Source organism: Botrytis byssoidea, assembly GCF_014898295.1.
Source record: "Botrytis byssoidea strain MUCL 94 chromosome Unknown BBYS_034, whole genome shotgun sequence".
Lineage (NCBI taxonomy): Eukaryota > Fungi > Ascomycota > Leotiomycetes > Helotiales > Sclerotiniaceae > Botrytis > Botrytis byssoidea.
In genome coordinates this window covers 43,310-67,882 of record NW_024065875.1, presented here as the reverse complement: position 1 = coordinate 67,882, position 24,573 = coordinate 43,310, and the positions used below count along the sequence as shown (strand labels likewise).

The window sequence follows — 24,573 nt, the reverse complement described above, 5'->3', positions numbered from 1 at the left end:
ATCACTACATGAATAGAGACCTTGCAGAGAAAGAATCAGAAACTCCAAAATGTAAGGATGAAATATTTACCAGAAACCTCAAGGAATCTATCACTAGAAACTCATACTCGAAATGAATTTCCATTCACTGATAATTCAATTCAATTTCATTTCGTTTGATATCACATCTCAATCAATCACAAGACAAGAGATGAAATAAGAACCATTGAGAAAATCCATTAAATATTGCATTCGACAAAATATGATGCAAAAATCATGCGTCCTCATCTGATTGACCAAAAATTAAACATAAAGGAGTGACAAGAAATTTTTGTCTCAAGTGAGACATTAGCGCATTAAAAAAGCCCTCTTTACTTTATGTTCCATCCAATCCATCCAATCCTTTCTATCCCCCTTTTTACACCCCCTCACCAACTCAGCCATCTCTCCATTTTTCCTCGCCTTGAAATCTTATCAGTCTCTTAGTTTAGTTAAGAGTATAAGTGTACGAGCTCTCGCAAGTCCAGCTATCGGAACCCTGTTGACCGGGGTTATAGGTAGCCTGGTTGCTGGAGTAGGATTGAGCGAATAAGGAACAGTAGGTACCCATTGGCTTTCCGTTCTTCTTCAACATGTAGGAGTTGAAGAACTTGCATTGGAATGGAGAGTAGTTCAAGAACTTGTAGATCATTTGCATCCACCAGGAGATGAGGGAGAGGTTCTTGGAGTTCTGGGCGGTGGCATAGCCGGCGCAGACAGCGGGGTTGTATGGACCAGGGAAGAAAGCTTGTCCCAAGCAGGTGTTTGGGTGAGAGTGTCCCTGGTTTCCACCACCGCATTGTTGAGGTGGCTTCCAGCCTGGTTGTGGTGCAGGAGTGACGGTCTTGGAGTATCCGTTGGAACCGGTGATGACGACTTGGAAATCAGTGCGCATTTGACCGGTGTTGGTGGCAGATTCAGTGGTGACGCCAGAGCCCCAGAGAGTACACTTGTAGTTGGTGATAGAGGCTGGGTTTGGGCAGTCGGCGGATGGATTCATGTATGGATCACGCTCAACGTAGATGTTGAAACCTGTGCAGAGAGAGGTGCTGTCACAGAGAGAACCGCACTGAGCGACATCGTAGGTGGTGAAGGTGGTGAGCCCGAGATAGGTGACAGCAGTTACTGCAGCATTGAGATCAACGAAGGATTGAGTATAGCCGGAGGGAGTGGCGGCATTCTTGGCGTCAGTGTGGAACTGAGTATAAGCGAGGAAAGCATCAACGGTATCAGGTTGGACCTTTGGTCCGTAACCATCTGGTTGAATTGCGCATGCTTTGCTGACATCTGGGGTGGTTTCTGGTACAGCAGCGGTAGAAGAAGTAGGAACACTGTTTTGGGCTGTAGTTGAGGTGGGAGTGCTCTGAGTGGTTGTGCAACTTGTGCTGGCGGCTTCTCCACTTCCTCCTCCGTTACTCCATCCACCATTTCCACCCCATCCACCATTTCCACCCCATCCACCATTTCCACCCCAACCCCAGTAGGTACGTTTGACGTTTTGGGAAGCAGTTGCTGAAGCAGTAGCAAGAGCAGTAGCCTTAGCAGATCCTGAAGCGGAAGCAGCAGCGTTGTCGATAACTATAGATTCTTTGGTGGCAGTTGGGTGTGGACCAGTGATTGTTGGAAGAGCAACAGCATTAACGGAGGCAAAATCAATGCCTTGAGCAGCTGGTTTGGCCGCAGCAAGAGCTGCAAAGCCTGCAATAAGGAGCGAAGAAGAATGCATTTTAAAAGATAGATGCGAGTTGAAGAAAGAAGAGTGTGTAAAGAATGATTGTGAATGTTGGATGATGAGAAAAAGAAAATAGAGGGAAAGATCAACCTAGATATATGTTTTCATTGAAGTATAGGGAGGACCCTCGAGTCACCAAGAATGTAGACTAGTGAGTGCAAAGTCGGCTTCACCGTGGAGAATAGACGGGCTTCCAGGCGACTAGCTCATGGAAGGAAATGAGAACCCGAAGAATGAATTTTTAGTTCAGCTAGAAAGTACCTGTTCATCTGGATTCTTTATCGCCTAGTCCTTTGATACTAGAATCGCTTGGATTTTCCTCAACTGCGTCGAGCTGCCAATTTGACAAAATTCCCGCAATCCCAAAGAACGTGTAATTCAATGGCAAATAAGCGATGAGTAAATTTTCGGATGAGAGAATGATAAGACGCTTTGAGCAATTAGTGCTCATACTAAAAACTTTAGTGTTGTTAATCCTTGGGAACGCCCGGTGCACTCAGTAAGGTACCCGCCGCTTTGAACCCCCTCAATGCAGGTACCAGAAGACTTCCCGTGCGGACTAATGTTCCTTTTTGGATGAATAATGAGAGTAATCCACAGAGGAAAGCTTAAATAGGACTTCCTTCTCGCCTCTTCAGATATTAGCGTTGTTCTATGAACTAATTATGATCAATGGAGCTTAGTGTACAGAACAAAATTTCCTAGGCGCGCCGCAACAAGCCATGTGCTTATTATATGTAGTCAAAGTCTTGGACAATAGCAACCACCGTATTTAGAAGTTGCTTTGATACTAGAGCTCTGAAAGGCATCAACACTCGTATATGTACACCTCGAGCCACGCCAATCGGAAATTGCATGTAGTCTGTGTAGTCTCTATTTTGGCACATATCAATCGGAAAATTTTGAAGTGTGAATGATGTCCTTAATTTTGATGGATGTAGGGCCAGCACAGTTTGATCGGTCCCCCTTCTTTGAAACACATCTAGTATAACCAAAGCTAATGCTCCTTGCGGCTTCTGGCGTCTGCGGATTATGAACAATCCTAAGCCCACTCATAAACCTGAACTTTCGATATAAATGGTCTTGGCGGTCGGTAAGCACTTCCGAGAAACATTAGTCTTGAAAGAGAGCTTGAACTCAGCAGGCTGAGATGAGAGTCTCCAAGTCACATGATTCCATATAGTACTTCTCATTTTTCTTTTACAAATCTTTGGGCTGCGCCTTCAAGTTGACCGTCTATACTTCTTCGCGATGAGGAACCGGCATCGAGATTCATTGTTCGTTGATCAATGGTTAGTTGGATCGAGAACTGAAATCATCTACGATTGCCTTACTAGAAGAGGGCTCAATGCGATCGTTCGAAAGCCCAAGGAAAAACCAGAACTCAAAACCCAGAGATAGTAACCAGAGGATTTGAGATTGAATTTCAAATCGACAAGCTTTTTGGCTTATTGTCCTTTGTCATCCATTATGGCGTTGAATGTTCATGCCACAACTGAGAAATGTGCTGAACTATCAGATACTCTGAAAAGCTTAATAAGATGGCAAATGCGACTTGTTGTACTGTTATGGTCCATCGGTATCTGACTCTATACAAGTAGAAGTTCTATTACGAGCATTTTCAATCATGTGACATGACATGTCTTTTTCACTGAATAGAGTCAGTTCCTTCTAGGATTATCCATTTGCCGAGTATACTTCCCAGTCTCAAGGAGGACACCCTTAGGTACATCCGTGGGTTCGTATACTCGATGTTGGACATCTCGGGGTTCTTGTTGAATCTTTTGCTCTTTGATTCTTCTTCGAACCGAGGAGATGATCGATGATGATGATGGAGAACCCTTGGTGAAGATCCGAACTAGCTCTCTTATGGAATAGCTCATTTGATCCACACGTGCCCAATGCTGTTCATGTGGACGGGTGAAAACAAGGCGGCACTCATCACATTGAGAACATTTTATCACTTCACGTTGAAATACAAAATCTCATCATATAATTTACGGATATAATACGGTAAATCAAAGACCACTAGTAGGTAACTAGATATAAACAGAGTTCTGGTGGTTCTTCAATTTTGATCCATGATAGGCAATGATTATCTGAATTAACATGGATCATTGAAAATATTGTACCCTTATATATTAGGCATCTCGGTTCTTCCTTCTTCGTTCTGCGGGAGACGTGCGCAGTGTGCTCTCTCAGCCGTGTCAGCTCAGCCCACCCACTCAGAGGTTCATCCAGAGCTCCCGCACGGCCAACAGACTGCACCTTCATCCGATATCAATTTCATCCAAAAATAACTTCACAAATCACTTTGGCCGTCATATCTTCAACCTCATTGTCAAAGCATTGAAATTGCCGACCTCTGTCATCTATTCATCAAGGTCCAAGTTATTGAGCAGCATTACACTTTGGTGAGCGATAAATTTTCTCGAAGTGTCCGAGCATAAAGACATTCACGAAGACATTCACGACTCATTCTTCAATCTGCGCAAGAACACCGATGATTCACTGTTGCAGCCAACTAGAAACATTGATGTGACCGTCCCCAGATATCACCTCTACTCAGCTCTTATCATTTACCTGAGAACGATCCAAACTCTTTCTTTCACCACTCTCCTGTCTGTCATTCATTCTCATATCATTTATCCTCCTGCTGGTGGAGGCAGGCTTCCAACATTTCCGACGAACACCACAAGTACCGCACAGTAACTATGATTCGTTAGTGCATACACTAACACGTCAATGGAAATATTTACGCAGCGGCAGCGGCAATGATTTCATGTCGTTTCGCTCGAGTGAAAGCCGACAATACACCCGAAAATATCAGCGTGAAAACCAGGAGCAACGCTATGAGAACCCCGATGAGTGGTCTTGAAGTCTTGAGATTACTTATAAACCACAGCAGAAAAACTGGCACGATCAACAGAATCAAGACGGCGGCCAGTATTATCAATGTAACCACCACATTGACGCGCTCGGGACTTGAGAGAATGATATTTGAATCTTTCGAATCTGTTTTTTGTTGAAGTTCCTGCATTCAGACGGTCAGTGCAGTTCGCGGGCGCTAACAAATGTTCAGTTCAGACCGTGGTGGAAAATATATACTGTGCTGGAAGTCAGTATCAATGTTCAATCTGCATATATGTCTTTGATAGCTACTCACTCTAGTAAGCTTGCAAGGCAATAACTGTGGTATTTGCTCGATTTTCGTATCCAACCAAGTATTCTCTCGACTAGGTTTAAGAGTGATGAGATCATCTGTTTTGGTAATATAGTCCTGATCTCTTGCACATAATTTTACCTTATAATCCAAGTAGTTCTTGATTTGTAGGCGATCGCTTGCCATCGGTCGATCGAAATTCGCGAATGTTTGTGCGAAAGTCAACAATTGAGCTGCCGTAAATCACTATAGTCAGAAGGTGCTTCCGTATATATTTTTATCAGCAGATTCTACTCACCATACTCTTTCATGCGTTTTTCAATCGTACCTAGAAGTTCCTTGTATTCGCCACTTTCGATGTGGATCCTTTCTCGAGAGTAGTTCCGCTCAGGGAAATTCTTCTCAAACCATTGATCCATATGAGCTAATTGGGATTCAAGCGCTCGTAATTCATCCTGCTTATCAAGGAGGAGTCGTGCTTGTAAGTGACCAAATCTTCGATACATCATGAACTCCTCTTTACAGGCAACAGCCTCTGCCAGGCGAGGATACCCATCAGGCCGTAGGTCAACTAGGCATAATGATTAATATTTGTTAACAGTCATGACCATTGACTTTACTTACTGACATGGGACGTGAACTCTGTCGGAGACTTTCTATCTTTCAGTCCCCGAATATAGACCAAGTATCGTTCCGTCTTATCATCAGGCAATGTACTTTCGAAATCCTCCTGCGTCATACCATTAGGCTTGACCGGCTGCAAAGTTACCGGGTCGAAACTAGCAGGTGGGTAGAGGTGGGTGACATGATTTGCAGCGGCTCCCTTTTCCATAGAATCTTGAACGTTTTTATCAATCGGCATTGCTCTTTTATTTTGTGTCGAATTTAGTATAAATCAGAATCATAATGTAGCGCTATGAGGGTCGATTTTGAAGGTGACGTTCTCGATCAATCACCCGAGATCACAATGCATGAACCTCGTATTGTCAAGGCTTGCCATACCAATGACATAGCTGTCATACTATATTCTAACACGGCTAGCCAATCCACGGAATCATTCACGGATACTTGCATATTTCGGTAAAATCAACGATTTTCATTGGCCCTGAAAACTAGCTACGGCAAACTAACATGTCCTAGAACTAAGCCACAGTGCTCAAGTTCAGATCGGTAAAGGGGTAGCTAGTGGTGTTGGAAATGGACCACCATAATCTTTGCCGGCTTGCGTCAACTGGCCCTCGGGAATTACTACTGAGGCTAATCGAAGACTTGTATGAAATTCAACCCGATACTCCCAAGGATTAGTCGCAATGTTAGAAGCCACTGCTCTGTTTTGGTGACGCTCCGGGTCGGAAACAATACTGCAAGGTATAGAGTCTTGTTTACTTGGGTGCTGCCATAAAACTCGATTCCCAAATGCAAATGTCGCCCCGGGTGCCAGTTGTGTTAGTGGGACAGACTAAATATCATTAGTCACGTGATAATACTTGAGAACAGGAATGTGTGATCTACCGCTGAGCTTCCACTACTTCCGCCGCATAATTTTGCGCATAATTGACCCATCACCGGCTTCTGAGGTCTTTGTGGCATTTTCGTAATGTCTTATTTTATTTTATGAAAAGGTTGGACACCGCAGTTTAAAACTAGGGTGAAGGGAACCTCTGGATCTAAATTATGACTTAAATGGCTACCTTCTCAATATTGAGAGAGTACCCAGTAGGCTCAAGCTATCTAACTCCTTTTATTTTATTCTGATGCTCAGAAAGAGATTTGTGAATCAAAGAAGTCTACAGTTCTACTCAGAATACAGAAGTGTCTGGAAATCTCTCGAGGGGATGTGAATGAGCTCTTTCAGCTGGGTACGTTAACTTTGTTCTTATATGTGAATGAGGATGCTAGAACTGAAGAGAGTCATTCAGTCTCTTAGGGTTTTACTTCCAATCTACATTCTGAAAGTATCATGTCCAGCGACTTGTGAATGGTTATGAAGCTTGTGAATCACAATCAACAAAAAGTATTCATTCACAATGAACACGGAAGCTAATGGTTTCTAAAGATTTTGAGACTTTTGCTACCTCCTGGCAGTGAGAACTTCTTCTCGTGGGGGGATGTAAAGCTATGGACTTAATAAGATGAGATAAATTCATTCAACTTATTCAATATTCATTGCCTACTCATCCCCGAAACACATCCACTATCATATTATGATTCCACACCACCACACATACCGAACCGATCTATTCCACTCAGCCCTTGTCATTCCTACATATTCATCTCATTAACACCCATTCACTAGCTGACAAAAGTTTGCTTTCGCGTCTCATTCGATTCATCACTAGTCATACGCTTATCACGCTCGCTAAACCCCTATGATTTTGATTGACGATCTGATGTAGAGAAACATCAAACATATCTTTAGGATATGAAATTTGTTGCTTTTGGTGATTATCTTGTTGCTTTCATGTGGAACTTTGGTTTGTCATGTGTAGGTTTATTGATTAAAGTATTGTAGATTTCCTGAAAATGTTGTTCAGAGCTGATTTGGTGGTTAAAATGATTTTGATGTTTGAGATGATCTCGGTATTTGAGGTAGTTCAAGATTTGAGAAATTTTCATTACTTACAATGATCTTCATGTTTGAGATCATTCCAGTATTTAAAAGATTGTAATATTCATTGGATATTCCAAAGTTTTGGATTGTTGAATTACACTCCAGACTATTAAACACCTTGTAGTCTACAAAAAAGTCCTTTTGAAAACTCGGTACACAGATTTCTATTTTCAAGCTCTCAAACATTGACAAGTTCCTCTCAGTAAGAGGACTTGCTAAAGCTATTCACAACGATTTTTTTTTTCATTGTATATTTTAAGGAGCTAAAAGCCATGCAAAACACGCGCAAAATACTATCATATCGTTCCCTAATTCATAATCCCATTCAATCTCCTACAAGACCACCTCTAAAGTGCCAGGATCATTTCTCCTACGATTTCAACACTCCCAACAAATAAGACAAGATAAGAAGAGCACAATATCTACATTTATTGTTAGCGTATGAATTTCCATAGAATGGGAGGTGTAACATACGCAGCGGCTGTAGCTAGAACCTCGTGACGTTTCGCGCGGGTAAAGAGCGATATGACTACAGAGAAGATGAAGGTAAAGGGCAGAAGAATTGCCAAGATTGTACCAATGTTGGCGGGGCTTAGAATTGACATTTGGCACAGATACCAGAGAATGCAAACCGGTATGACAAAGAGTGCAAGAACTGTGGTCAGGAGAACAAGTGATGCTATTGCATTGACGCGATCAGGGTCGGATAGGAATATTTTCGTAGTTTCAGGGTTTGTTTTCTGTCGCAATACCTGATTAAAATGGTGATTAGCATGCGTCTCTTCATATATCGCATCAATCTCGCAGATGTTAGACGAACTGTAGTACAGAATATGTACTATATCAGGGTGTCAGTGGCATTCAACACACCAGCGTCATAGCTAAACTCACGCGTGTCAAGCGGCATGGAAAGTACTGCGGTATTTGTTCAATGACCGTGTCCAACCAAGTGTTATCTCTAGTGGGCTTGAGAGTGATGTGGTCATCTTTTCGCAAGAGCCATTCACTATCCCTATAACAGAGAGGATTACTATCGGAGTAGTCCCTCAATCGCAGACGATCTGATTCCCTGGGTTTATCGAAGCTTGCTAAGGTTCGAGCATGCGTCAAAAGTTGACCTAATGTAGACAAATTGTCAAATCGATTCCTCCATCGATGATCCAATCACACTTACCATATTCATTGAATTTCTTTTCGATTTCAGCCAGAAGATTCCTGTTATCGTCATCCGTAATATTGAAGCGTTCTTGGGAATAGAGCATTGCGGGCTCGTACTTTCCATAGTACCTATCTTTATGATCGAGCCGAGCCTCTAGCGCTCGCAATTCGTCTTGTTTATTGAGTAGAAGTCGTGTTTGCAAAAAGCCAAATCGTCGATAAAACATGAATCTTTCATCACTATTGATGGCAGCCGCCAGCTGAGGATAGCCCTCAGCATGCAGGTCGACTGCGTTTGCATCAGTATGGTGTTCATTCATCGAGCTTGGTTCCTTCAACTTACCTACGGAGATAATGCTTTGGTCTGGCTGCTCCCTATTTTTGATCCCGCGTAGATATTGCAGATAGCGTTCAGTTTTCTCATCCGGACATCCTTGCTTGAATTGTTCGTCCGTGATACCATCGGGTCTTATTGGCATTAATGTTTCAGGGTCGAAAGAGATATTTACTGTAAATTCAGGAACTTCTTTCTTCATATATACGCTGATCTCGCTCGGTGGTGGGGTACTCATATTGGGTGTTTTGAGACTTGAGTTATTGTTGTGGGTGGAGATTTGATTTGTCGTTTGTACTTCGATTGTTGTGTGCAGTCTGGAGACTTAAATATACGTCTGACTGGCTTCTAGGGAGGTTGCGAGTCATTGTTGCTTATGAGTCACTATGGGCCCATGAGGTTGTGGTGAATTGAGAGCAAAGTTTGACTTCACACAGATGAAGCTGTGTGCATAGCATCTCGATAACATCAGAGGAAAATCACACAAATATACTGAAATCCACACAGATAAATGCATTGTCATATCGTGTTTAATCAAAGTTATTTCAGCTGTGTGTCTGCGCTGGTGTAGCTCGTTTGACTGGCTCAATTTCAAAACCATCGAAGCTCATGACAGTGAACGTTTAACCGCTCCCAAGTCACTGGCAATGGTGTTTTGTATGCATCTTGTTTCAAAGCTGGTCATACAGCCTTCCCTGAACGATGGCTATAGAATCTCTATTAGGAGCAATATCATCGTAATTCCCTCAATACAGTCGTGGCTGTTGCTGGGGATCTCTTCAAATTTCTCAAATTTGTCATCACGTCACTGGCATCGATATCCTCGTGCGCTTTACTTGTGAATTTTTTGAAATTCCCCCCAAAGCTAAGACATATCCACCACCTCGTACTCTACTTCCAAATACGACTCAAATACCTGGACATACAGATGTTATCTCTCACATGATGCTCACTTGACAATACATTTTTTTTTCATTACTGGGATGTATGATTGCATCTCCCACATTATTAATTATTCATAGAGCCTGGCCGATCTACCTTGGGATTAGGATAGGCCCTCTCAACCAGATCAGACTCTGCCACCGGCCTATCCGAGACATGAGCCCGAGTCTCCCCATCATTCAAATATCGAACAAAATACGCATGCCAGTGGTATCGACTATTCGCGTTCTCTGCAACCACGATCCTCTCGCGTTGACCTTCGCCGGCGAGAGTAGGACCCGAAACCACGACTGCGTCCGCAAACTTGTTCTCCCCTCGGATCCATATGACACGCGATAAGACGCAGATTTTCGCGTCGGGACAGCGTTCGCCTTTGTAGATTAGGGTGGGATCCTATATCGGTCAGTTTCTCTGTGTATTGGGAAGATATGGAGTGTTACCTCCGCATTTTTATCGTTGTAAGCGCGCAATTTTTCCTGGGGTGTCCTTCCTCTTCTTACTGGTGGCATGTCTGTTATTTCAGTATTTATTTCCCCGTCTCTACTCCGGAATTGAGCTTTTAAATTTATGCCCCGAATAGATATCAAAGTGCAAGTCAAATTATGGTAGCTTCAAGACTAGATGGGCGAAATGATTTTGACGGTGTAAATTTGGGCGGGGCTGGAGAGCAATATATGTGAATCAAGCCACCCTTGAATGTTTCTCACCTGTTGCTCAATGATATATTCACATGAACCATAGCAGCGTTTGTCAATCACGAGTTAGTCTCTGGAGGTGTTTGATCTTGGACTTACGATCACAAATTAGTAAGGTCACAAGTGTTCGATAGTACAGGAGGATGTGTCATTCTCAGCAGAAGACGAGAATAAGTTTCCCGAACCGTGTCTCTAATGACTTAAGGTCATTCACCTACGTTAGTACAGTTATTGCAAGCAAATCTGTTAGTATCAAGTCACCTGCTAAGCGATCAAACCCCTCATTCCGCGGGAGAAGAACGCTCATATATATAATGCACAACTAACAGGCTTAAGTGTTAGACTTTCTTAGGGTTTGAGTCTGAGATTATCGAAGAAAATCGCAAACACTGGTGCTTTTTACAACATTTGTGCCAGACCGAGAAATTCATCGCAATGTCCAATCCATCAAACGCCTTCGGTGACCCTCCAGCTCCATCACCACTCTATGATCCATTCGCAGGCAAGGTATTTGAGGTCAACTCTCGTGTGTATTGGACTAATCCCACATATCTAATTTGGACACCATCGGTACCTGTCTCTATCCGCGCCACCATTTTGAAGAAGCATGAAAACCCCGCTGTTCCTGCATCTTCTTCTGCACGTATCTATCAATCACGGAGAATTTCCCAGGCGAAAGCCGGAGATGTGGATGAATGGTATGATATCATGTTATTTAATGGCGCTACAAAATGTAGAGTCAATGGCAAAGAGTTAAGCTGGCGTCCAGTATTGGAAGGGTTGGAAAATGGTCAGTAGCTTGGAATTTTGGAGTATGGGGTGGGGTTGCTTGGTAGCTTTGAAGATGATGATAGTTACTGGGATTATGCTTCTGTGACTCGTTTTCGCCATGTAGATATCTGAGGATACTCATACTTAGAGACTAGATATGTACATTTAATCTGTCTTCTCATTAATGTTAGAACCTCCTCTTCCCGAATCTGCACAACCTTGCTCTCAAAGATCTTTTTATGGATTTAATCTTACAAGACCAGACTCAAAAAGAAGAACTGTTGCAAGTGAAGTGAAATGTTCGATCTCTGAGCGTGTTCCTTTCGACCAAGAATGCTCAAAGCTTCCGAATTACTTTCAACTTCATAGTAATCAACAAAGAAACAAGCACCAACTACATCTCCGTTCGTCTGATTCGGTTCTCAATCGATTAAAATCAGTATAGTGTTCACGTCGGTGAGACTCTATGGCACCTGCGTGCACCTAGGAGATACAGAAACCCCGTGATATGACTTGCTATGATTTGACCAAGGATTCGTTGACATGCAGAGTGGTTATAGTCAACATGTAGTTTGCGACTTGGGAGGAACACAATAACAGAAGTTTGGCTCATGAATGGGGAATGATAGTGGTCTGCTTACAATATCTCTTGTAATACGTTGGAGTCAACCTTCGAACTCCGAACAATTCACTGTCGTCATATTTAAAGCTATCCACTTACATAAGAGGAAAATTGGATGCCAAATCAGTAGAATTGAAAGTAACATTATCCTTGATTCACTAGAAACTCGTTAAATCGCTCTTAGGCTCACGAGATATTATATCAACACAGGGCACTGAAACTTTCCCGACTCAAATAAAAAAAGCAACCATGTCGCGCCGACCCCAAACTCCTTTCATGGAAGCTCTGTTTTCCGATTCTTCGAGAACTAATCCCTCGGTTGTTCGTCATACCCCCCATTTATTTAATACCCTGTGTCTAGATACAAACTCCAGCTAACAGATTACGGGTTCCACAATCCGCGGAAGCATTCAAAACAGGCGACATACTCTTTTGGACCTGTCACGAAGGAACTACACCTCCTCCCTCACCACCACCATCATCTTCTTCATCTTCTTCTTCCTCAACCAACAGCTCAAACCACAATGCTAAAATTCGTGTTACTGTGGTCAAGAAACACGAAACCGTTATTGCGGCACCACGTTCAAACCAAGCAGTAAATTCGAATGGGGCTTCGAATACCAGTACCACTAGAACTATCACACCCGAAGAAGTTAGCGTTTTTTATGATGTACGAGTCGACGCGGATACGATAGTGCAAAAGGTCAATGGAAAGGAGTTGACATGGCTCTGATTATTAAATTCGGTCGGAATTGCGAAGAAGTAGAGGATGTTGATGTGAAATGGCAATATGGGTTGATCTGGTCTTGTGTAAGAATCATAGGTCTTGAACACATGGCTGGGTTTGGAATAATAGAAGTCGTTAATTTTGATGCCATTTTTTTGAATTTTTGTTCTTGGCCGGTTGTAATTTTCATATTGGGATATGAATTCCCCATCAGCTGCTACTACAAGGTTTAATGATAAAAAATTGTTTCAAGTTAATTTGATAATCAAAGCAGTTTGAATGTTTATTGATGATTGAATGTTCCAAGGCTTTTGATTGTTAAACTAAAGTCCAGACTATTAGACACCCTGATAAAGTCTCCGACATCAGCTCAAATTGTCTCTCGAATAACCTCCGTACAGCTCAATTGTATACTTACACTGTGATTGCCATAAGCCTTCTCAAATATAGGCATAAATTTCCAGAAGAGTTCTACTTTGATGAAGTATCAGTGTTCCCGAGCAACTCTGGAGTGAATTACTTGTATGTTTGCACTTTCAGCTAGTGATTCAGAGTCGTGATTTTGTAAATAGTTGCTAATTATGCGTTTTGCAGACAGAGTGAATCTGGAACTACTCAAGAGCGTAATAATCTTCAGTTATATAAGTCAGAACTTGCGTATAAACAAGAAGCTGCCGTAGTAGAAAATCAAAATCTAATTATTTCAAGAAAATACTAGTCGGATTCTGTCCTCTTTAAATACCACTAGTTGATTTCAATTTCAATTCTAATTACATCACAAATATCAGTCAAAAATCTCTCGCCATGATTTCGAACTCCATCCAAAAGCCGCTGATGGGCAATTCCTGCTCTAATTGCTCTGATGACACATCCATTCTCCTATCTGTCCGCTTACCCCCTACTCACTCGCGAAATCTCAACTAACGAACTTCAGGATCCTACAAAAGTAATTTTCAGGAAAGGTGCTCATGTTTATTGGACCGGAAAAGGAGAAATATCCACAGCACCTAAATTTGACATCCGAACTACACCAGAAACTAGCAACGTTATTATGAATCGAGACTCGACATCTGGAATTCCTTCGAGCATTGGTGCTTCGACTGAAAATGCTAAACTCATCATCGTTACCATAAGATCAGATCGCATGAGAGAGGAGATTTGTCCCGAGGAAGGGCGAGGGAATTTCAACATTAGGTGCTGTTATATGATAAAGTTGGGGAATGGAGAAGTGAAGAAGGTTGAAGAGGGACAGCTAAGTCGGATAGCAAAGGATCGATAAGGCTCCGTTGAGTTTTGGCACTCTCTCCCATATACCATGGTATAAATTGATATCTCAGAGTAAATAATGAATCAAAGTTGTTCAGATTGGAATGGTAGATTCTAATTTACCAGAGTCAATAACTGATAATCGAATGAAACTCGAAATGATGTTTTATTAATTTTCCAGTCACTTTGGCAAGACCGATTTTTCATTCTGGTACGCCACGAATAGAGTGTTGCCGGTTACATGGAAGCATCATATTGATTGAAGAATATTGACGATCGCGAGGAGTTATATCTCCGTCAGAATGTCTGCATACACATAATCCCACGCCACTCTCGAATACCCCTTTTCAAGCATCGCTAGAATCTCCCCACTAAACACGAACATCTAGATTTCATTTATCCTCCTATCGATAATGTGACCCTAGCAAAAACCCTCAAATCTTCCTCCCTAGCCCTGCTCATCACCCTATCACTAGTCGAGTGTTGAGGAGGCCTAACCATGTACTCAAACCCGTGAGTACCTTCCATTCGGGTCGATTGTACTATGACGTATAAGTAATTGCCGTTGGTAGTCCATTGTGCGTGATCTCCAGGGAGATAGGGAGGAGATATAACTGGGGGAGCGCTGTTTGACATGGTGATACGGTATGTTGTCCTGTTGTTTTGTAGACTTTTTCTGATTCCTTTGATTTGAATTGGTTTCAAAACCAAGAGGGATGTGAATAGGAATGTTTACAATTATGAGCGCAAAATTTTCATTCTTATATGGGAAGAAGATGAACGAGCACACGTCTGTATACATGACTCAGAGTTTCAAACACGGATTTCAGAATATCGGCGTTTGTGGAAACATTGTCAACAGACCTTCATCACCAGTAGCAATACAAACATCGGCATTTAAAAGGTTAGTCACTATCCTCGAATTAGACTCACAATGATGATAGGCTTCTTCATTATTGTGTACATCTGCAGGCAAGACATACACTCCATCAGAAAGGTTTGCTCGCATGCTTCTGAACATATCAAATACCACAAGAAGAGAAAACCGCGTAGGAATCTTATATCACTTGGTCTTCCTCAAATCTCAATTTCAACTCACATGAACTGCATCTAAGCAACCCCTCCCGTATCATTTAAAATTGCCGCACTACAGGTAGCTTCGCTCTTTCCTCCTGATCATGAACGGTTGGTATCGACACATTCGCATTTGATCAAATCGCGTTTGTCGGCTGTCCTTCTCATCCTTTTATGAATGGAATGGCACATTCCATATGGCCGGTAGCTAATCCCGAGAATACCGCATCAGATGTATGATTTCTTCCGTCCGAGCAGATGTTACTTTAAAGAGGAACCCTGTCTGCAAGGTCACTTGAAAAACACAATTGCTCTGTAAAATTGATATGATTTGAGATTTAAAGTCCATGAGATATCAAAGCTACATCAATATAAAACCTGACATCAATTCAAAATATGATACAACATTCGTACAGACCCTAGTCCTACAATCAAAACCTCCCTGTCAATCGCCATCTAGCATCTCGCTTCAAGCGCCAACGTCTAATCCTTAAAAATCTCAAATTAGCCTGGTGTCGAATATGTTTCGCCGCATCTGGATAAGGGAACATCTTCGTCCCTGGTAGACAATCGTCAATCTCAGCTATTGCCTCTTCCAAGCTTAGGGGATTCAGAATTCGCGCTTGTCGATTCGCTTTGACAGTGGATCTTCCCGGTCCGTAGAGAATGATCAAACGATTGACAACTGCTCTCCTGATTGCATGTGGTTCGATCTCTACGCCCATATGGTGAAGTTCTCGCAAAAGTACAATACCATTCGTGATATTGTATGTTACTTTCTTACTCGCGCGGACAAAGCCTGGATCCTTTGGCGATGGGCTCGCTAACGCTCGTTGGAAACCCCATTCTACAATGGCTCTTTGCAGACTGGGTGGGAAGAGACGCTTGAGAGGATGTTGATGGTGCCACTTGGGAACCAGATCATCTGGAACTTGCGTGCTATCTCGAATTCGTAGATAATTTGCACCAGGTAGAAGATCATGATTTTTTGAGCCATACCAGGAAGCTAAAAACATGCACAAATTATGTAACTCTTTTTCGCGGCCAAGCATTCCTAGTCGCCGAATGATTTCGGTCCAATGATGTACTGGAACTGATGAGCCGGATGTCATGATGCCTGTCAGAATCTTGGTAGCCATATTTATATCATCGAAACTATTGTGCTTAGGGTCCATTACTGGTCGCCGACCGCGCCGACGTGGTCGTAAGAGTTGCCGCAGAATACAGGATATCGAAGCTGGTTTCACCGGTATATGATTTATCCGCATATCGGATAACGTCTTCAGCACAGCGTTCCATTGGTGTCTGATAACGCAAATCCTAAGGTGTATGTTGTAAACGTCAAAATCAGGAGTTCTACTTCCGACTAATCGTATGGCCATCGCTTGTCGGAATTCGGTTAATTGTTCTTTGGCTGCGTATGAAGCCAAGAGTTTCTCTTGGAGTATCCAATCGTCAAGTGCTGCAGGATGCTGGTCGCTGTTCACCAATGCGTTTACGAATTCTTGATTTTCCTCCCTTGCAAAAAATTCAACAGCCTTGACGAACTTCGACTGACCAGGAGATATACCAAGATCTGCAAGCTGATCGAGTCTCTTAATGATAGCTTTGGTATCCGGATCCCGCAGAGCAATGGACTGAAATGATAGGGGCCCAATTTCTTTGACTCCCAGTGCGTGGATGGATTGTATGGATACATCTAATGGCACCCAAGTTGTAGCAAGCCATCGAGCTCCCAATTCATCATCATATTTCTTAGGTTTAATATGAAAGACTTCACCATGAATAAGATTCATCATCTCTCTAGATATACTTTGCGTGTCTTTAAGCTCATGCTCTAGACCAGGAGGTATGGATATTCCTGCATGTACCAAGCTGCGGGCAACCCGAAGAGCCAACGGGCTTCTGAATTTTGTCAACAGTCGAATCAGATCTTCTGTAGGTCTTGCAGTTTTGGGAAAGTCTTTTTTCTGAAAAAGCGAGAAGTGCCATTTGTATGCAGATGAATATTCTTCTCGATGATATAATGGTACCATGATGCTGGAATATGATACATGAAATTTACTTCCTTCATAAATCTTCCGCAGAGCTTCGATATCTCCCCCGAGAGTAATCACTCTGAAACATAATTTCTCGAAGGCTTTAGTCTCTGGTAAATGATGCACCATTAATCTTCGATGCCATTGAAATGCTTCGGCGCCCCTGTGATTCATTAAAAGATGATACATGAGCCTCGTATAAAGCCCATTCCAACGTTGACCGGTTTGCTGCAGTAGACCATCCGCATATCGAATGATGCTTTCGAGTACAGCTTTGTCTCCTAGGCCTAAATCTAAAAAGGCCCTCCACATTGTCCAAGATGCCAAACCTTCGACTGGTAATTGGATGTTCCTAGTGATTATTCCATCCCAGATCATCCTCACTCCCTCATCACCATAAATTCGTTGCCTATATACTAAGAGCACCGCCCAAAGTTCAATGTCTTTCTCATAAACCGGATCATCGACTAATCGTAGTGCGCCTTTCCGAGCCCTTTCTGATACACGCGATTCATATTCGAGTTCGCCAGGTGTGAAGTAATTTTTCCATCTATTGTAATTTTTGGTAGTCATCGATTTTGTATCGGCGGGAGGCATGGCTGTGCTGGAGCCATTTGAGGCTTTTTTCGAAACCAAATGCCGTACAGCTGGTTGGGTGGTAACAAGGTTATCATGTTGTGAGTCATACTGATTGGCAGCTTCAAGCCCAATGCCGATACTTGCGTAGTTCCGATTGCATCTCTTACCAGCACAATCGTATTGAATGTTGGCGGACGGCGGGGTATTCGATGCGTGTACTAGATATCGAAGGAGATTCAATGATGAATATCTAGAGATGAGTCGTTGTAACGCAGGGCGCATTATGATGCGCCGTCCCTTGAGATTTCGGTCAGATACTTATACAGATCCATCACTGCCATAGGAAGTATCGCATGCTTTTCATTAAAGCTCATAAGTTAGTCGAGCATTGTCATTCTTCAAAATATTTTGGGGGCTGCTTTGGAAATTGAAAATGCTTAGTCATTAACACTAGCGCGGCTTTGAATCCGAGCTTCCTGCGAATTCAACATCGAACCACTTCCTCGAATACCCCAAACAAACCGCAGTAACGCCTCGAATACAGACACAATGGTTGGGTAAGTGATAATCCTAAGTCTTTACAGGACCGCGGCATATGTTGAGAGGTTGCGAAGAACACGGCTGCATCCGACTCCATCCTTCATCGAACCTGCGAGAAATTGTTGCAAGCCCATATACTGACTCTTTCAACCCAATAGCTACAAACTCCGCGAGAACCGCGTTCCTTACTACCAGGCGCTCTTCCAAGAAGGTGCTAAGAAGCACATTCGTCAATGGAACCAAACTACGTAAATTGCTCTCTATTCCCAGGCATGGGGGTGGGGGTAGAAAATACCTATGGCTATAATGAAGGACAATTCTGATAAGTTATGCAGACTTCTCGCAGCAAGATCATGCTCTACCCATACTACGTCGCTCTTTGGGGAGGTTTCGCCGGTATGTACAGCATTCTATAAGAGTCAGGAACGGTTTGGCTGATAATTGAACAATAGGATCTATGTACATGATGTCGAGAATGGTTTTGGGACACAAGACTTGGTTCGGGAAGGGATAGAGGTTGCGAGTGAAACGAAAGAGTATGTGGTTGCTTGAGATCTCGAGGAGCGCGGCGGTGTACATTGAAGTCAAAGGATAGATCAATTTCATTATACCTCGAATACTTGGCGACAAACCCCCATGGAAATGCAACACCTTACTGGCCTCAATGATATATGTACCTTCTCAGTTCCACGTCAGATCAATCATTACCCATGGATTCATTTTACATTTCAAGATTTTCGTGAAGTTTCCTCTTCAATTCTCGCCTAATTATCTCACATTGTGGGAAAATGACGTTTCTTCACAACAATACTTAGTCCTACATCACAAGTGTGAGAGATATTCAAGTTTAAGGTTGGCTACACATGTTTCTGAGCGTGCCTGACCCCATGTCACATCGTCGAAATGGTCCAATACTTTTATCATGTTATTGATTCATTCCAAAAAAATCTTCTCATGGGAATGTTGATGATGACGAGCAGTTATACTCTTTCTAGTAAATGAAAGGCCTTTCGGTCAATGTCTCCGCTGTTCATATACAGCGCTACATTTGAGTTCAATTTGGGTTCAATCTTTGAATCACATGACCTGATGATTAGTTCCCGCTACTATAAGAACAGCCCAGAAGCTAGGTAGATACATTAGATTGTGCACTATACATAGCAATCTGATTTAAATTACACAGCTTGTTCTCAAGGCCTTGTTCTTTGGAATACAAATACAAAAGGAACTTCCCCATGACTTCCAGACCTCTTCCTGAAGATTCAAGAATCCCTAGATTGTATAATCTATTACAGCGAGACAGAAGCAATACCCCATTTTACGATATGAATGATATTCGCAAAAATATTGATGTCATGATTTTCTCGCTGGCTATAGAACATAGATCTAAGCTAAGCTCACAACAACAAGCTAAGTAAAGATTCTTTTCAGAATGTACTAGTAATCTTCTCTTCGTTCCTCAGATGTTACTATTGCCCCCCATTACCATCACAAATAATATCATAGACATTTCAATCGTCATTCATCTTCATTCTATTTATCATCCTCATCCTCATTTTCCTCATCCTCATTTTCCTCATCCTCATTTTCTTCAACTGCAAATTAGACCGAAAAGAACCTATTTACTACTCTTTTCTGTTCATCTTGTGAACATGAATGAACAAAACAAGCCGCTCCCTACCATTCACGATCTCCTAGCGCTCGTGCAGCCAGAAATACGACGTGCCGATATACAATTACCAGTCGAATTCTCGCCTATTTCGCCGCTGGCTATGAAATGATGAGTCGACTTTACGTAGACAAGCCGGTGAAATGTTTAATAACGTGGAGTAGTATACGCCGGGGGGCGGTCAAGCCTTATTTTTGGCAGTCATTGGTTACAATTTTGCTTATACAGCAAACCCTTTCAGTTAGATTTTGGCTGTTTGCATTCAGATTGTGTATGCCCAGACGAGTTCCCTATCAAGCTCTAATGCTAAGGATATAACCACTTAGTTACATGCATGCCATGTTCTGCATTCCGCTCCTCTGTCTGCTCACGTCACTTACACAATATTGCGAGAAGAGCTTGTACAATTTTTCGTGGATCATCGCGGCCATCACGTGGCCATGTGTTTTCGCTGAAAGATGGGATTTGTGGAAGAAGTTAGAAGGAGGGCTAGAAAAACTTATAGAGAATCACGCCGTTCAAGATTGATGCGAAGATGAAATTAAACCTGTTTCTTCCTCTATCAATCAATTTTCATCTCCGGTGGTTGAACTACATTGAAATCGAATTTTCTTTTGCGTCTCGGATTTCGTAATTTCTCGACCCAGACAAATTTCTTTCACTTTTCCTAAACTCGCTTCCCTTCTTCACACTCCTTTATACACGAGCCACCATACCCTTCATCTAGTTGCTTTTAGTGTTCGCGCATCGATATCAATCAAGTCATTCCTTCAAATAATCTCAATCCAGCGTTTAAGGTAATGATCATTCATTTTCTACTTCACTCTCATTATATTCTTAGCACAAGGGCTATCATAGACACTCAACGCGATAGTCCCTTTTTACGCATTATACTCGCTATCTTAACTCCCCAAATTCATCCTTTGCTTTGGTTATAGTACAGAGATACCATCCTAATGAGAAATCGCAGATGAAATGTCTCGATTGATCGTCGAGTAACCATGAGAAACCATCAGCATGGTATCCCTTCTTGCTCACTTCATGAATATCCCACTTCTTTACCTCCCACTTACTCACCCTCGTTTTCCTAGGATTCAACTTTCAAGACATCCATAATCCATCACAAATCCACAGTCCCTGAAGCAACCCGACAGCCGAAATCCACACGACTTGACAAGATTAGCCCTGACTATAGGACCGGGCATGACGGTCAATACATCCTCAGCGCATGAAACAACAATTTACATGAATATCGAGTGAGCAACATCAACTATCTCTCAACAAAAGGTCGGACACCCAAACTCGTTCGGGTAATCATAGCAGACATATAAAATCATGTCTTCTCAAAGATTCGAATAGTCCAAATTCACAAATTTATATCAAGTCACATCAAAATATGCAATATCTCCCTCGAGTTTCTGGCACACCTGTTAAACATGTACAATTTGATTTAATTCAATTCAAATTATCTCATTATCCCTACTAACTATCGTAGCCGCAAACCATGGTATATTCGACAATCTTTAATTTTGCGTCTTTTGTTCTCTGATATGGTAAAAGCTCCTCCCGCTTCAGTAATCAGTACATATCCTACATCCCCAACCCTGGAATAGACATTTATTTCCAATCCTTGAGCCCCCATCCTCTCTTGCCGTCTCAAGCACCCGCACTATCCTGTCTCAACATTTCCGCAACATCCGCATCTAACCCCTCCATAGCGTCCCCTCCCATGTCCGGAAAATCATCATTCAACTTCCTCTTTTTAATGCTACTCATCGAGTTGCTACGTCCATAACTAGTAGAAACACTACTTAGCAAATCCAAACCGGAAGTTGGTGACATGGCCATAGATTGGGATGTATAAATCGAACCATTAGTAGCAGCCGCCGAGGAGCTGAGGTCAAAGTCCGGAAGTGACTCTTGTTGAGTGGTTTCTTCCTTCATGGGGCGCAATGGAGGCGATAGAGGTTCAACTTCCGGACGATCAGGTTCAGATTTAGGAGTACCCATTTGATTTCCTGGACTGCCATCCGCGGGTGTACTCTCGCTGCTGTTTGCGAGGCCCCGCATAATACTGTCTTCCACATCCCTCTTTTTAGTGTCGATTTCATTACGTCGCGAGGAGAGCAGATTGAGCTGAGCCTCTTCTTCTGCTAGGGCATTACGGTTTGTCTCTAGCAGTTTCTCCAGTCCTTCGATCAGCAAGTTACGCGATTTAATAACTTCAGCCACAGCTCCTTCAGCGTTTGCCAAAGTCTTGAGGAGGCCATTGAGTCGAGCAGCATGGACTGGCGGAGACGGAGTTGGCGTATTTGGATCTGTGAGCTTTTCGTAATCATTGTTCGCAGAATTCGTAGAAGTCTTTGTAGAAAGCACCAATTTGGATATTGTTTGCTGTGGTCCTACAAGAGGTTGAAGTTCGCTTGGCGCCGACGATGAATTGTTGGAGAAAAGGGATCCGCCCAATCCTTTCTTGTTTGAAGATCTTGATTTCTCTAGTTCTGCGATTATCAGTATAAGCTATTTCAAATCCGCAGACTGACCTACCCTCGATTCGAGCCTCGACCGCCTCTTGTATCGGAATTTCGAAGATCTGTCTCTGTCTCCAAACTTCCACGACTCTCTTCAGCTTATTTTGGACATCGCTTGTAGCTCCCTTATAAGCTGTAGCTGTAGCCTCTGCGATTACGGGAGAAAATGCAATGAGAAAATCATCCTTGCGCCGAGCTTTTGATTGTTGTGCGACTTCTGTGAAAGACATAAACATTAGACATGACCTAGATAAATGGACCATATGTTTGCACGTTTTGGGTGGTAAGGACAAATTCGAGTTAAAATTAAAATAACTTGCCGTTTGCGAGGTACACCAGATTCAATCTCTTATTACTTCCGGAATCCTTCAATTTTTGAAGCCAAAGTTGTCCAGTACGGTCGGCATATCTCCTAGACAAAGGATAAGCACATTGGAAAGTCGACGAGGTCAATCATATCTGCCTACCTATGAAACATAATCCATTGCGCAACAGTGACCTAAGAATTAGATTAGTTCGGCCATTCATTACCTGGGATCAAAAACGGTACTTACAATACTCTCCTGTGTCTCGTTCAAAGCAGAAAGTTTTGCCAGAACGGCATCATCGTTGTAGGCCATTTTTCTTACTTGGGACTTGATGGGAAGAAATGGCGAGTATTCAATGAAGTTTTTGTTTGTATTCAAGTGTTTGCTTGTCGGCGTCTGCTTGCTCAATTGAATTTACAAGGTAAAAGAACGGCTTTGTTATACACCAGCAATCCAGATTTCACTTATTAAATGGCGAAAAACAATTGATAAGAAGATAAAACTTTCCAGAGATAATCTCCGAATATTGATGATCCTTTATGTCTACTCAATTTGATGTGAAAAGGGAAATCTGAGTTAAATTGTGAGTTTTTATGTTGTTTGCATCTGGGAGTTCGTTCTCAAGCTCTCCAAATAATCCTTAGTGTCGGTAACTTCCGTGCTAGCACCCCGGCTTTAGGCGCATGTGTAATTGGCATTTGGTATCATCGTATTAGGAACAGACAGCTTGCGATTTCGAATCAAGAGTTACACATAACCAATACTTTAGATTTCAAAATGGCTGATAGATTCCCTTCTCTTGAGGACTTTGACTCTGGTGGTAAGTTCAGTTTTGCAAAATTAAATGAGAAGTAATGTGTACACTTTATTAACAACACGATTTACAGCGCAAACAACTCAAGGCGACTCTACTTTTGAAGGAGGTGCCGATGACTTCCTAAGTCGTGAGAAGGCCCTTTTGGGTGACGATGCGGATCAATTTGCTACTGGCAATGACAATGCCGCATTTGTAGAGGATGGTGATGATGATTTATTGGGTGGAGGCGGAGGAGAGGATGTTCATGAATTTGAGAGTTCTTTCCCTGCCATTGATACTCGCAATGAGGTATGTCATCTCCATTACTAGTTTCGTTTTCAAGGGAAGCTAATAATCACAAAATTAGAATGTTTCACCAAGCGGACAAATCACCAGCACATACACCAACTACCAGCCCCAAGTTTCCGACGAAGAAGAGCCAGAGGTCATCAAGCAATGGCGCGAACGTCGAGATCTCCAACTTCAAGCGCGTGAGGAGAGATCCGAAGAAAAGAAGCAAGAAACTATCAAGACTGCCCAACAAAATATTGATGATTTCTACGAGAACTACAACACCAAAAAAGAGAAGACAATTGCGCAGACTCGTCGTGAAGCTGAGGAATTTTTAGCAAGCCGAGAAGATACATCTGCCGGTGGAACTAGCTGGGAGCGTATTGCGAAATTGGTTGATTTGAGTGGAAAGGGTGCTAGAGGCGGTGCAAATGGTACTGGAAAGGAGAAGTTCAGAGAACTTTTGATGAGCTTAAAGAAGGATGAGAAGGCGCCTGGTGCTACTGGATATTAGAGGGGGTTTGGCTGGGTGGATTGGGTGATCTCTCTATGGACTTGTAAGATCGTACAAGATGGTTGTTTGTTTCGTTCAAGAATTGCCTAATCGGATCTTCTGGGCAAAGGGGCGTTAAAAATGAATGGCACAGACACGCATACCTATTAAAGATTTGTTTATAATACCTAACATTGCTCCTGAATGCTGGACT

General features: G+C 42.5%; 13 protein-coding genes across 13 annotated transcripts; 5 read left to right on the top strand and 8 right to left on the bottom strand.

Annotated features, from left to right (window-relative positions):
• Window positions 1–466: 466 nt before the first annotated feature.
• EAE97_011181 (uncharacterized protein) lies at window positions 467–1,744 on the bottom strand (the record flags this gene model as incomplete). Its single annotated transcript, XM_038881696.1, has 1 exon — window positions 467–1,744. The coding sequence occupies one exon, from the start codon at window positions 1,742–1,744 to the stop codon at window positions 467–469; it is 1,278 nt and encodes a 425-aa protein (XP_038727428.1).
• A 2,651-nt stretch (window positions 1,745–4,395) lies between these two features.
• Window positions 4,396–5,775, bottom strand: EAE97_011180 (uncharacterized protein; the record flags this gene model as incomplete). Its single annotated transcript, XM_038881695.1, has 5 exons — window positions 4,396–4,462; window positions 4,510–4,784; window positions 4,917–5,146; window positions 5,212–5,484; window positions 5,538–5,775. The coding sequence occupies 5 exons, from the start codon at window positions 5,773–5,775 to the stop codon at window positions 4,396–4,398; spliced, it is 1,083 nt and encodes a 360-aa protein (XP_038727427.1).
• Window positions 5,776–6,075: 300 nt separating this feature from the next.
• Window positions 6,076–6,503, bottom strand: EAE97_011179 (uncharacterized protein; the record flags this gene model as incomplete). The annotated part of the gene is made up of 2 exons (XM_038881694.1): window positions 6,076–6,372; window positions 6,426–6,503. 2 exons carry the CDS (start codon window positions 6,501–6,503, stop codon window positions 6,076–6,078), a joined length of 375 nt encoding a protein of 124 aa, XP_038727426.1.
• A 1,391-nt stretch (window positions 6,504–7,894) lies between these two features.
• Window positions 7,895–9,254, bottom strand: EAE97_011178 (uncharacterized protein; the record flags this gene model as incomplete). The annotated part of the gene is made up of 6 exons (XM_038881693.1): window positions 7,895–7,946; window positions 7,999–8,276; window positions 8,345–8,362; window positions 8,416–8,642; window positions 8,699–8,971; window positions 9,026–9,254. 6 exons carry the CDS (start codon window positions 9,252–9,254, stop codon window positions 7,895–7,897), a joined length of 1,077 nt encoding a protein of 358 aa, XP_038727425.1.
• Window positions 9,255–10,024: 770 nt separating this feature from the next.
• EAE97_011177 (uncharacterized protein) lies at window positions 10,025–10,467 on the bottom strand (the record flags this gene model as incomplete). The annotated part of the gene is made up of 2 exons (XM_038881692.1): window positions 10,025–10,351; window positions 10,399–10,467. 2 exons carry the CDS (start codon window positions 10,465–10,467, stop codon window positions 10,025–10,027), a joined length of 396 nt encoding a protein of 131 aa, XP_038727424.1.
• A 621-nt stretch (window positions 10,468–11,088) lies between these two features.
• Window positions 11,089–11,451, top strand: EAE97_011176 (uncharacterized protein; the record flags this gene model as incomplete). The annotated part of the gene is made up of 1 exon (XM_038881691.1): window positions 11,089–11,451. The coding sequence occupies one exon, from the start codon at window positions 11,089–11,091 to the stop codon at window positions 11,449–11,451; it is 363 nt and encodes a 120-aa protein (XP_038727423.1).
• An 844-nt stretch (window positions 11,452–12,295) lies between these two features.
• Window positions 12,296–12,779, top strand: EAE97_011175 (uncharacterized protein; the record flags this gene model as incomplete). The annotated part of the gene is made up of 2 exons (XM_038881690.1): window positions 12,296–12,364; window positions 12,408–12,779. 2 exons carry the CDS (start codon window positions 12,296–12,298, stop codon window positions 12,777–12,779), a joined length of 441 nt encoding a protein of 146 aa, XP_038727422.1.
• A 798-nt stretch (window positions 12,780–13,577) lies between these two features.
• On the top strand, window positions 13,578–14,052 carry EAE97_011174 (uncharacterized protein; the record flags this gene model as incomplete). Its single annotated transcript, XM_038881689.1, has 2 exons — window positions 13,578–13,658; window positions 13,708–14,052. The coding sequence occupies 2 exons, from the start codon at window positions 13,578–13,580 to the stop codon at window positions 14,050–14,052; spliced, it is 426 nt and encodes a 141-aa protein (XP_038727421.1).
• Window positions 14,053–14,435: 383 nt separating this feature from the next.
• EAE97_011173 (uncharacterized protein) lies at window positions 14,436–14,675 on the bottom strand (the record flags this gene model as incomplete). The annotated part of the gene is made up of 1 exon (XM_038881688.1): window positions 14,436–14,675. One exon carries the CDS (start codon window positions 14,673–14,675, stop codon window positions 14,436–14,438), a length of 240 nt encoding a protein of 79 aa, XP_038727420.1.
• Window positions 14,676–15,544: 869 nt separating this feature from the next.
• On the bottom strand, window positions 15,545–18,013 carry EAE97_011172 (uncharacterized protein; the record flags this gene model as incomplete). The annotated part of the gene is made up of 1 exon (XM_038881687.1): window positions 15,545–18,013. The coding sequence occupies one exon, from the start codon at window positions 18,011–18,013 to the stop codon at window positions 15,545–15,547; it is 2,469 nt and encodes an 822-aa protein (XP_038727419.1).
• Window positions 18,014–18,280: 267 nt separating this feature from the next.
• On the top strand, window positions 18,281–18,785 carry EAE97_011171 (uncharacterized protein; the record flags this gene model as incomplete). The annotated part of the gene is made up of 4 exons (XM_038881686.1): window positions 18,281–18,288; window positions 18,430–18,519; window positions 18,618–18,667; window positions 18,724–18,785. 4 exons carry the CDS (start codon window positions 18,281–18,283, stop codon window positions 18,783–18,785), a joined length of 210 nt encoding a protein of 69 aa, XP_038727418.1.
• Window positions 18,786–21,596: 2,811 nt separating this feature from the next.
• On the bottom strand, window positions 21,597–23,091 carry EAE97_011170 (uncharacterized protein; the record flags this gene model as incomplete). The annotated part of the gene is made up of 5 exons (XM_038881685.1): window positions 21,597–22,441; window positions 22,488–22,688; window positions 22,792–22,883; window positions 22,939–22,970; window positions 23,026–23,091. 5 exons carry the CDS (start codon window positions 23,089–23,091, stop codon window positions 21,597–21,599), a joined length of 1,236 nt encoding a protein of 411 aa, XP_038727417.1.
• Window positions 23,092–23,556: 465 nt separating this feature from the next.
• Window positions 23,557–24,564, top strand: EAE97_011169 (uncharacterized protein; the record flags this gene model as incomplete). The annotated part of the gene is made up of 3 exons (XM_038881684.1): window positions 23,557–23,599; window positions 23,667–23,884; window positions 23,943–24,564. The coding sequence occupies 3 exons, from the start codon at window positions 23,557–23,559 to the stop codon at window positions 24,378–24,380; spliced, it is 699 nt and encodes a 232-aa protein (XP_038727416.1). The 3' UTR covers window positions 24,381–24,564.
• Window positions 24,565–24,573: the final 9 nt, after the last annotated feature.